The 12084-nt window shown below is 40.0% G+C and overlaps 1 protein-coding gene across 5 annotated transcripts; it reads left to right on the forward strand.

Annotated features, from left to right (window-relative positions):
• Nucleotides 1-6: 6 nt before the first annotated feature.
• On the forward strand, nucleotides 7-11204 carry LOC109986215 (poly(rC)-binding protein 2). Of its 5 annotated transcripts, none has more exons than XM_065954686.1 (13): nucleotides 7-157; nucleotides 1438-1563; nucleotides 2437-2460; nucleotides 2559-2591; nucleotides 2727-2843; nucleotides 2944-3075; nucleotides 3203-3331; nucleotides 4230-4304; nucleotides 5038-5079; nucleotides 6417-6516; nucleotides 7118-7170; nucleotides 7358-7527; nucleotides 8137-9911. In XM_065954686.1, exons 2-13 carry the CDS (start codon nucleotides 1495-1497, stop codon nucleotides 8603-8605), a joined length of 1413 nt encoding a protein of 470 aa, XP_065810758.1. In that variant the 5' UTR covers nucleotides 7-157; nucleotides 1438-1494; the 3' UTR covers nucleotides 8606-9911. The 5 variants fall into 5 exon arrangements, with proteins under 5 accessions (XP_065810758.1, XP_020492414.1, XP_020492415.1 ...); XM_020636758.3 differs by lacking the exon at nucleotides 8137-9911 and adding an exon at nucleotides 9918-11204 and having other exon boundaries at nucleotides 24-157; XM_020636759.3 differs by lacking the exon at nucleotides 8137-9911 and adding an exon at nucleotides 9918-11204 and having other exon boundaries at nucleotides 24-157; nucleotides 6444-6516.
• Nucleotides 11205-12084: the final 880 nt, after the last annotated feature.

A 12084-nucleotide genomic window follows, 5' to 3' on the forward strand; every position in this document is an offset into this window, starting at 1 on the left:
TTGTGTAAAGGAGTGGAGCTTCGATCTCACATCACTCTTCCCTCTTCCCCGAGTCCTTTCTAAACTCTCCCCCGGGTGTCTACCCTCCCGAACCTCTCCCCTTCTACCCTTACAACCCCAACCCTCCCCCCGATCTCCTACCAGCACACGACCCCAGGTGAGATGTACTTTCTTTGTTTGCCTCCCCCTTTTTTTTTTCTTTTTTGTTAATCAGTTTTTGTTTATGAAGTAGCGGAAAGAAATCGCGCCCAGCTGCTAGCCTGCATGCTAACAAGGCCGCATGCTGACGAGCACGCAGTCTCGGCGCAGAAGTGTTTTGCCTATAGCTCGGCTAACCTAGCTTAGCGACGGAAAGTTTGATTTTTATGTCGCTTTTAAAAACGGATGTGTACTCCTCCTGCAGCATTTATTGATCCAAAAACGGAGCGCACAGCCGAGCCAGGCACGTCGTGGACACTCGCTCGGCTATTTATAATGTTAAAGGGTGAATTGAACTTCGCGTTGTGAGGTAGCGCACGCATGCTTCATTCATTTTTTTCCCCAGCACGATGAATGCTAAGCAGCTAACACACTCACACAACAAGGGTTTAATAGTTAAACTTCAACTTTAGAATAACCGAGACAAGTGAGACATCAAATAGACACTCTTTTAAACGTAAATGCACCTGCGACATGTGTTCAAGTGGCTCAAGTCTTAAGTGAGGTGATAGGGAGTGATAGTGAGCATGTTTGTTGATAAACTTGTTTCACAGCTAATGATGAAGTCATCGTTAGCATGCTAAGTAACGTGTTCGGATATACATTGCATTTTGTTTAGAGCATATTTGGGATGCTTGGGAATAAATGTACCCTAATACCATCGGTTTTTTTTGAGTTAAGTGAGAGTGAGCAATAGGTTGTTTTTATCAAACATCATACAGTTTTCACAAACAGTGACGCTACATTAGCTCTCATACTGTGCCACCTCTTTCCCTTTATTCTCTTTAAATGTTTCTTTACTTTGTCTGAAAGTTATTTTTTTCTCCATGAACAACACATACATGTCATGCCCTCTTCACAGAATCAATTTTTGAGTTTTTTTTAATTTTTTTTACTAAAATATATTTTCACCCACCTTCGCCACAGGCTTTATTTGTTTTTCATTTTACTGACTGATACCTTTTGTAAAGTATTTATTAGGATGAAAATCATGCAGATATGTAGACCTACATGTAGTTGAATCCACTACAGTCTCAGTAAGGCTAAGGGGTGTTGCTGAAACTTCTTTTCTAAAGAGGGAGATTTATTTTTTTTACCACTTTTAATGATCATGCACAGATCAGTGTTTATACTTGTTTTAGTAGCACATGACATTTTTTTATCCTGTTTTTTCAAATTGCAAACTTTTGCAATACGATAATCCCTCTTGTGTAATTTCATCTCTGTGTGTCCTTTTAGATCCATCTTGGTGACCAAAGACCCCCCCAGTTCTGCATAAACAGCTCAGTTGCAGTTATGGACTCCGGTGTGATTGAAGGAGGGCTCAATGTCACCCTTACCATTAGGCTGCTCATGCATGGCAAGGTGAGATCATCCATCAGCTGCTGGTCTAGGCACTCTTTACAGTTTTGTGGCATGATCCCTATGGATATTCCTCTGGGAGCGATAAAGGGCCAGGACTTTGATCTGATGAGTGAGTGTGTGACTGTGATGGGATCCTGTATCTCTAAGCAAAGTGTAACGTTGATTTAGAGGGTTTCGTTATTCTTGCTTTCAAATAAGAAATTGTGTACATCATCTCATGATGTATTGTGTGTGATTTTCCGAGTTCTACCCCTGGTGCTAAATTTTCAGTATGTGCTTTTCTGCTTTTTTCATACTTCTATTAAAAAAAATGCTTTGCTTTTCGTCTGAGAGCTCAGTCAAATACAGCTCTTAATTTAAGAGTGGTGTTACATATTCCTAAATACTGTGGAGCATCTCTCTCTGAATTCCTCTGTGGATAATGATTAAGCAAATTGATTGACCAAATTGTGTTACAGACGTTTCTACATCAGATAAGAGTTAAAATGGACAACATAGCATGCTATTGCAACCACCACATACCTTTCAATCACTTGTTGCATCTGTAGTCCTAGTGACATGTTGTTTTTGTGATTTAATCTGCTGATATTCAGTCTGACAAGTGTAACCAATGCATCAGAAATTTACAGCAAACATACCAAACCTAAAAAAAATTTTTCCCAAAAACTGTGCGAGCTCATAGCATCCTTTAACAGGCCTCAGCACTAGTGTTGCATCAGTAGCCTACATATACTGTGTTTGTGCTTGATGAAATCCTGGATGTCTCCGTGGTCAACAGCACCATCTTGAGTCTGTGTGGGATCAGACAAAAACAAAAAAGTAGGGCTAAAGAAAATGTTAGTAATTAACATCTCTTTTCTTATTTCATAACAGGAAGTTGGAAGCATTATTGGCAAGGTAAGCTGCTTTTTAAATTAAATGACATTTTAATGTATATTATTATTTTGCTTTTTATTTGAGATGTGTTTGACCATGATTATATTCTCTGCCAACAGAAAGGTGAATCTGTGAAGAAGATGAGAGAAGAGGTGAGCTCTTTCTTTGTTTCTTTGGTGAAGTACTGTAGAATATAACAGTAGTTATAAAGAGCCTACAGTTTTCAGATTTGGGGGGGGAGTCTCCTAAAATGTTCTAATGTACTGAATTTTTGTCTTTGTTTTAAGAGCGGGGCTCGCATCAACATCTCTGAGGGCAATTGTCCTGAGAGGATCATTACTTTGGCAGGTCCAACCACCGCCATCTTTAAGGCGTTCTCCATGATCATTGAAAAGCTGGAAGAGGTAGGTCAACGGTCGTACTGACTAAGGGATCTACAGGTCAGCAGTAATTGGCTTAATCACAGACTGCATTAATCTTCATTTTGATGTTTTTCTTTTCTAGGACATAAGCAGCTCAATGACAAACAGCACAGCTACCAGCAAGCCCCCAGTGACCCTACGCATTGTGGTGCCTGCCAGCCAGTGTGGCTCCCTCATCGGGAAAGGTGGCTGCAAGATTAAGGAAATTCGAGAGGTATATGAAACTCATACTGTGTGCTTAATCTCGGCACCCTTAAATCCTTATTTCCTGCCACACACTGACGCATGTAATATCTGGAGTCCTCATCTCATTTACAATGTTTCTTTTGTCTGTGTTGCAGTCAACTGGTGCTCAGGTACAAGTGGCAGGAGACATGCTCCCCAACTCCACAGAGCGAGCCATCACCATCGCTGGTACTCCCCAGTCGATAATTGAGTGTGTGAAGCAGATCTGCGTGGTCATGCTCGAGGTGAGTGAACTCATCAAGTTATCGAAGCAAATGAAGTGGCAGCTGTTGACCTGAAAGTCAATCGTGTGACATGGTGTCATCTCTGTGGGATGCTGACTGCTTTGTACTGGGTTTAGAACAAGGATGTCTTGAAACCATTCACATAAGTGACTCAAGTCGGAACAGCAACTAGGAAACTCTGAACACGAATTAGGTGCCTGACTTCACAACTTGACGTCAGAATCGTCATCAAATGGGGGGCAAAATATGTTTTATTAATGTTAACATACTTTTTATTAATTCAAGTATTGCACATCAACTTTTTTGCTCAAATATCACTTAACAGTAACATTTCACAGATCTTCTTTGTAGCATTAACGCCTTTATGTGCTGTTGTTACAACATTCCGACTTTTCCAATCTGAAATCTCGTGAACACACTGAAGTCGGAAGAACGACTTCCCAACTCAAAAACCTGGACCACCTGAGCAGCACATGAATGCAGCAATAGAACCCCCACGAAAAGAGCATTTGACCACATTTAGCACAGTCATATGGACATTTACCTGCAAGGACGACCAAAGGCTGGGGGGGAGCTAGCACTGCTAACATTAGCTGTGCTCTGCTAACCAATTTGACATGGTTTACTCACAGAAGCTGTGATCCGGTGTTTAGTTGTGTTAAATCAATTGTACTAACTTTTTACTGTACTCCAGTATTTTCTGAATCTTAGATTAGTTGACTAGTCAGCATTTGTATACGAGTTCAATGAACTTTGAAATTACCGTAGTCTCTTTGGAAGATCTCCATAATCTTGTCAAAAACCCCTCTTCCAAACCTACCCAGAGTTATGCATAAGTTAATGTGATCAGATGGGTTGTAACGGCATTACTCATTGTCTTTGTGTGTCTCCTGTTCAGTCTCCCCCTAAGGGGGTCACTATCCCTTACCGGCCCAAGCCCTCAGGATCCCCTGTCATCTTTGCAGGCGGACAGGTACAGTGGACACCACAGGTGGATCTAGATCCATTCTTTGTGGTTTATTTATTGATTTGATTGTCTGTTGTGAATGATATTGTTGAGGATGCATGTTTTTATAGAATAATAAAGGCTTGTAGATCATGATGTGTGAGAAGAGGGTGTAAGTAGACTTTACTCGATGACAGAAATAATTTGAATGACATTTCCTGGTTTGTACTGTGATATGATTGGCTAAGACCATAACAGTAACGAATCTCTGTGAAAGGTATTTCAGTTTAGGAAGCAGTTTCGAACCAAAGATTCATATTCTGATTCTTTAAAGAGCTTCAACAGCTTCAGTAATCTGAAGTTCGTAATAAATGTGCAGTTTGTTTCTTTTTCTCTGTACGTTTGCTCTCTGTGTTTTAACATTTAGAGCTTTGTGGCCTTTTCTCCGCTATTGTTTGTCTGAACCACGATGCTTGTTGGCCTAACTCAAGGTCTTTTATTTCACTGCATTTCTTTTTTCCTTGAAAACAATGTTTCTCCTTCTGGTTCCTTAATGTATATGAAGATTTCTTTTTTTCCCAGGAATGTGGAGACTTGTGGACAAGACTTGCGTGTTAATGTTGTCAAATGGCTTTAATTAAGAACAGGCTTTCATGTGTGCAGTGTTTTAGGAGGTCCTTATATGCAGAGAGATGTAGCTGCAGAGTGCAATCAAAATCAGATGTGAGGCCTATGAAAGCTTTGTTTTCGTTTGTTTCAGGCGTATGCCGTACAAGGACAGCACGCGATTCCACAACCAGATGTAAGTGCAGTAGACATTTTTACATGGCCCTTCCCTTCCATCACCCCCACTTCCTACCCATAATAACAACTATCCTCTACCAAAATGTGCAACAGCCCACCTTCCCTCCCACGCCTCATTTTACAGCCTTTTACTGTAGATGAACATGCCCTTAATTTAATGTGACCTGCTATCACCAGTTTTTTTTCCTCGCTGTTGGTACTTCATGTTTGTTCATGTTCCTCAGTTCATCTCCAGTTGGTTGTTTATTAGACGAATATTTGTTGTTGGTGTTGTTGTTGTGTTTGTCCAGAATCTCCACTGTTCCATGCAGAACAATCTTTTCCTGCTGCTCCCCCTCCCTCCTTCTTTTTTTTTTTTTTTTTTGCTCCATCTTGTTTTACAAGCCTTGTTCATTAGTCTGTCCCAGATAAACATGGGGTTCTTTTTTCCCCACCCCGTCTTCGTTTACCCTTCATCATTAGTTTGTGCTCTGATTACATGTCTCTCAACCCAATTAATCTTTCTCTTTTTTTAAATGGCTTTGAGCTTTTCCGTCAGGAGCACTGGATGTGATGAAAGACTTTCTCTTTTAAAGTTTCTTGCAACTGAACCGGTTAGACGTGATTTAAACATGAGAATGTTTATTCGGGCTGCACCTGACAGACAATTTTGTCAGATGATTCAAATTTGGCTGTTCAATACGATGCCTCTATTTGTTTATCACGCCTAACCGAACCTTCAGTCTAGCATACATGAGTCTCTTGTTTAAACTGCATAACACACCTTATGAGATAGTTGCTGACTGGTTTTTAAATATGTCCAGTTGACTAAATTAAACTTGAGATGAAATGACCTGGTTAGTTTGTCTTGTCTTTGAGGAGGAGACGTCTACAGATAATTCAGCCTACATTATAAATCCTGTGAAGTCTGAACACTGAAGAAATCCTATCCTAGCATTTTAACATTTATATGATTCATTTTTTAAGGCAGTGTATTTATTTAAAAAAAGTCATTTCTTATGGCAAGTCATAAGAAACTCTTCTTCCACTCACTTAGGTGATAACTGGAAGAGTTGAGTCTGTCTCAGTTCATGTTTGGGTCTTATATAGGTGGTTATGATACCTGAAGACTGCGAGACAGCTTTACCAAGAGGGGCAGCCTACACTTTAGAGGAGTACTTATAGGGTACCATGCAGTCTAAGACCAGTTATTCAAAGAGATCTACATGGGAAATCTTTATTTTATGTGTGTATCTGTTTGTACTGACATGTGATGTTTCTGTTCTTGTTTTTCCCTCTTCCTGTGTTTTCCCATTTCCTCCATTTCTCTCCCTGCCTCCTCTCTCACTCTCACAGTCTTCCTCTGCTGCTATCTCTCCACAGCTCACCAAGCTTCACCAGCTGGCTATGCAGCAGAGCCCCTTCCCCATTGCACCCAGCAACCAGGGATTCACCGGTATGAAACGAAATATGGGGGGAAAAAAAAATGACCCAATTGTCAGAAAGTCTGAAATTGATGGTCACCATCAAGTTGTTCAAGAATTTTCTTCAAACAGGTTTAAAGGCCCAAAGAAGGAAAACCGGAGCATGGTGTTGTTTTTATAAAGGAAAAGAAAATAATAATATATATGACTGAGCACCTTTTTTAGATCTTCTTAATGAATCACATATTGTTTACCAAAGCAGTAGAAGTCTATTTTACTTAAGACAACATCTACAGCAAAATTACAATTCTCTAAACTTCTACTTGATACATTCTGAGATGCTGTGGATTAACAAGGCAATAACTTGTACTGTTGTCTGGGACTGCTTTGTGTTGACAGTTATTCCTAATTATATGAACACATCCTTCACATGCAATACATCATAATAATATGAAGTTGAAGTACCTTCATCTAAAGTTCTGTCACAGTGCGGGCCTTTGCTGAAAAGTAACTCTCAGGAGTTTAACAACTTGTTGAAATGTGGGTCTGTTTTCAAAGCGTAGAGTAGTTTCTGTATTGGTTACTAAAAGCACTTTATCCTTTATTGGTTATCATGTCTCAATTGTTTTTCAGGAATAGATGCTTCTGCTCAAACCAGTTCCCATGAAATGACCATTCCAAATGATGTAAGTGATTTAAAAAGTCCTTTGTCCCTCTGTTTAAATTTAGGCATGCTTTCTAATTAACAATAAATGTTCCCTAAGAAAAAATTGAAATTGGGATGAAAACCAAACAAAAGTATTAACAGAATTTTAACCAACCACATATATGTATTTCTATTTCCTAACTTTGCTGCCTTTTGTCACACTACAGCTCATTGGTTGCATCATCGGCCGCCAGGGAGCCAAGATCAACGAGATCAGGCAAATGTCAGGCGCCCAGATCAAGATTGCAAATCCAGTGGATGGATCTACTGACCGCCAGGTCACCATCACAGGGTCGCCTGCCAGCATCAGCCTGGCAGAGTACCTCATCAACGCCAGGTGAGATCATCACTTATACCCTACCTTAGCCTTTGACAGTCCCAGGCTTAAAAAAGAGCTTATCCCATTAGCTATGATGTATTTGATCTCACTTTGTGTCTGTCCAATTTAATTTCATTGTTATCATTAGAAAAAGGAAAAACATGCGTTACTTGGGTCCACCTGCTCAGATTTCTCTGGATGTAACCACACTTTATTAAAGGAATAAATAGATTACAGATATAAAGCAAATACATAACCAGACAACTTGCTGCTCTGATTTGTGTTTAAGTTCCACTGATTGGGTAAATAGTATTTTTGTGGCTACTGCTAATCATCACTGTGGTGTTGCTAGCTCTCTGTCAGTCTGCATGTGTGTTCTTTCCCTTAAACTTAACATTGATCTCTCACTCGAGATGTTTTTCCCTCTATCCTTTTTATTATGGTTTGACAAATTATTTTCTAATAAAGCTTTTTGTCTTTGTGTATAATCACACCCCTGAGTGATTCCTCCTCACCCCTCCTCCTCCTCCTCCTCTCCCGTACCCCTCCCCCACCCATTGCTCACCAGCCTGCCCTGTGACCCATCCCGACTGTGTTGTCCCTCTCTCCTTGTCTCTCTTTCTACAGTGTAGAGTCCTCTAAACCTCCTCCCTCCTCCTCCTCCTTGAACCCTGAACAGACCAGCCTGTGCCCTCCCTCCACCTCTACTACTACTACTACTACTACCACAAATACTGCTACTACTACTACCACCACCTCCTCTGCCGCTACCTCCTCCTTCTCCTCTTCCTCATCCTCCTCTTCCTCCTCCTCCTGTGTGGTGCCCCCCTCAGCCTCCATCCCTCTGTCCTTGTTGGCTCCAGGGCCGTCTCCTCCCTCCTCTTCCTCCTCCTCCTCCTCTTGCTCCACCACTGACTCCCTGCTCCCCAGCTCTCCTGCCTGTGTGTCGAGTCTCCTCAGTCTCAAGCCCCTCCCTCTCCTGGCCCTCCATGTTGTCAGCGGGGCCAGTAATCCCGCCCACCCAATGCCCACTGAGCCCAAAATCGCCCCTGAGTTGAGCTCCAAGTCTAAAAGGCGGAGGCTCTCCCCTTACTAACCAAGGAAACATAAGTCATCTCCTTTTAAAGTGCAGACAATTTTGTTGTCTGTACCTGCACTCGCTTTTGTATTTGGCTGAGCCATGCCACGCTTAACTTATTACACAAAACAAACGCACACAAACGAGTGTTACTCAGCCAGACACATGGTTGCTGCCATATTTATAAAGTAGATCTGTAGCTTGATTTGGCCTGTCTCTTTAAGAAATAACCTGTCGAGTGCATTATATTTTTAATGACTTTGAACTTAGCATGGACACTGAAGCATTTCTCTTTGTGTGTAAGCTCTGCTCAGGTAGCGGCTCTCTTTAAGATGTCACATTGTATTTATGGGGATAGTTCTCTTGTAGTAAATTTTAAGTGACTATTGTTAGCGCTCATACTGTAAACTACTTGTCTAATTGTTATTTTATTTATCTGCATTTTGCCTGTGTAAGAAGCAATCAAATGTCACTAAAAAGTAAATCTGTCCTCAGGTATCAAAGGCCACCAAACCACCCTTTTATTAAGAAGTGTGTTGATTGAAGGAATTAAAATAAACATTTGATTTAGATCCAGGATAAGAAATATTCTGACAATTTGGAAGGCATTTTCACTTTCTTTTTGCAAGTTGAATGAAGTGATTGCAGTTATGCACAATCTGGATGTGCAGTAAATATTTAGCAAGACCCTTCAGGTGGTTTGTTTGTTGTTGGAAACGCTCTTTTAATGTTAGTTACATTTCCTCGCCGTTCTTCCTCTACGTTGTTAGTTAGGTAATGACACTGCAGGAGCAGAATTAGCCTACAGAGCAGTCAATCATGACGTCACAACGGCTCATTTTCAGATTAAATAAATTGAAACTTAACTTCTCCAAAAAAAAGAGAACACTTGGACATGAATCAACACGATAAGAACTGTATTTGGTTGTTCCATCTGTTTAAAAAAAAAAGGAGTAGTAGTCGGGGCCTATACTGCAGCCAGTCAGCAGGGAGAGGACTAAATCTTTTGGCCTCACTTCTCTCCCGCTCTTGTGCTGTCCATTCATTATACTATCTATGGGCTCTATTCTTTGTGCTAAGCTAACAAGGTGCAATGAGCAATCACCTGTTAAATCTTTGTTAAAGAAGTGTTTCCCAAAATGTCAAATTAATCATTTTTTTAAATATTAGAGCAAGCATTTAGTGTTGAATGAATCCAGATGGTCTCTTTATCTAGCATTTTATTATGACAATGTAATGTGCATTAAATGACATTTATCCTGTCTGTCTGATTGCATGCCTCATTCTCTCTCTCCCTGGTCTACGGGTGTCTGTCTCTCTGTCTCTCCAGGCTTTCCTCTGAGGCCACAGGACTGGCAGCCAACTGATAGGACTCTGCATCTGCACTAAATCTCACTTTTATGTCACCGGCTACCATAAAACGGTCAATGCAACTATCCAACTCAAGAGTTTATAAATTATACTGCCTCTTCCTCATTTGAAATCATATTAATCCGCCTCTGATTTGATCATTATTTATTTCATTTGTTTTGGTTTTAGTCAAAAGAAGCAAAAAATAAGGTTTTAAATTCCCATTTTGAGATGAGTTGGAGGTTTTAATGATTTGTTATTAGACTTTTTTTCGTTCTTTTTTTTTTGGACAGATTCCTCACTCCCTTCCCTTTGTTTTTTCATTTTGCCATTTTTCCTCCTCACAGAGAAGAGTTTGAACACTCTGAATAGGCATATAGATTTAGTTCTGTACAGTCAGTTTTTTTTTCTTCAAAAAGGAAACTACAAAAAAGGAAAATTAAAAAAAAAAAAAGAGTCAAAAATAAGACTAGAGTGACTGTTTTATTCTGTGTTTATATACATACCCACCCTTTAACTCACCCAGTTCCACACGTCGGTCTGTCCATTTTATGTCCATCCTCACGATTTAAATATTCACAGTATGCTCCCCCTTTTGTCACCCTTTTCAATTGAAGTGCTTGTAACATGGATTGCACTCGTGGCACTGCAGAGAACACGTAGCTGTACATGCACTGTCACTTGTTATATTTGGTTATGACATCGACAAAATATTCTAACACTCACAATTGAATTAGCCAGATAATTTTGAAATGTGTTTTTACAACACGTGTCACTTTTCCACCCTCTACATGTCATTCCTGGTTTTCCCCCTCTCCTGATCCTGAAATCGTGTGTTGATATTTTGCTGGGATTGGGAGGTTTTATGGGGGGGTCGGACTTGGCTCTAGGGATTGAAGCAGAGGGTTCTCCTCGCTTTTTTTTGTAAAGATTGATATATACTAAAAAAAAATGTTGGAATATTTGTTGAAAATGGAGGAAATATTTTTTTTTAATACCAAAGGGGGATGAACTCCTGGACACTGACTGATCTATCTCTTAAATGTGATGAGGCTGAAATTATGGAAGCTCTGGAAATAGACAAAGAAAGGGTTGTGATTTAACACTAGTTTCCTGCTCTTTGCTTTGCTCGAGACAGAATTTATTTTATTATTTGTTTGCAGGAAAGAGAGAACTTTTGTGCACGTTTTTGAGACTGTAGACCTGGGTGCCACAACATTGTTTAAAAAAATACAGGAATAAAAGATGTGAAATGCTCAAACCACAACTTGTTTGGGGGAAATTTGTCATGTCAAGTAGTTTGTCTGTGCAAGGTGATATTTCACAGGTTGTATTTTATTTAAACTGTTTCTTAAATATATTTACTGTACAGTTACAATAATGCAGTATAAAAAGCAAACGTGAGTCTATACAGGGTTTTTCAATCGGCATCATCATCAGGGGGAAACACATGTACCTCCTCAATGTAGACACTAGAGGGCAGTAGTTTTGCTTTTTGGCAACATCTCATCCTTCAGGAGGATGTTTCAGCTTTACATCTTGGGGCCACAATCAGTTTGAAATGATTTACATATTCAATGTTTAACACCAGATAAAAAAAATAGAAGCTGCCATTTTTAGCTTATTGAGTAGGACCTGATTGGTCAAGGAGTAGAACACAAACTAATTAGCTGCAGTACAGTCAAGAAACCTTGGAACATGTGCATAATAGAAGTCTTATAAAGTGACACAAGAACATTAAAACAGCTTTGTAAGAGCCCTTACACACTGCTGGAAAATGACCGTCAGTTTTGCTGTAGTTCCAGCTGGTAACATCATGACAGACTGACCTTACTGTGAAGTGATCACACAGGCTTTGTGTGTAGGTGTACACAGATTTTAGGAGTTGGTAATTAAACTTCAAAATTGGGGGTCCCAAATGTTAGTCATTTAAACCCACAGTGATTAAAAGTAATTTCTGTCCTCTTGAAGGACCTCATCCACAGAAACGCTTGTTTGCTTAGTGTTTTACGTAGTAACAGATACGTAAAACAAAGGATATGTGCCACACTTTTAAAGTTTCCCAAAATGTCCTAAACATTTCTAAGTTGTGGTTTAGCACATGGCATCATATGGCCACCAGTCTGACTCAGTGGAGAGAGCAGAAA

Source organism: Labrus bergylta, chromosome 5 (genome assembly GCF_963930695.1).
Source record: "Labrus bergylta chromosome 5, fLabBer1.1, whole genome shotgun sequence".
Taxonomy (NCBI): domain Eukaryota; kingdom Metazoa; phylum Chordata; class Actinopteri; order Labriformes; family Labridae; genus Labrus; species Labrus bergylta.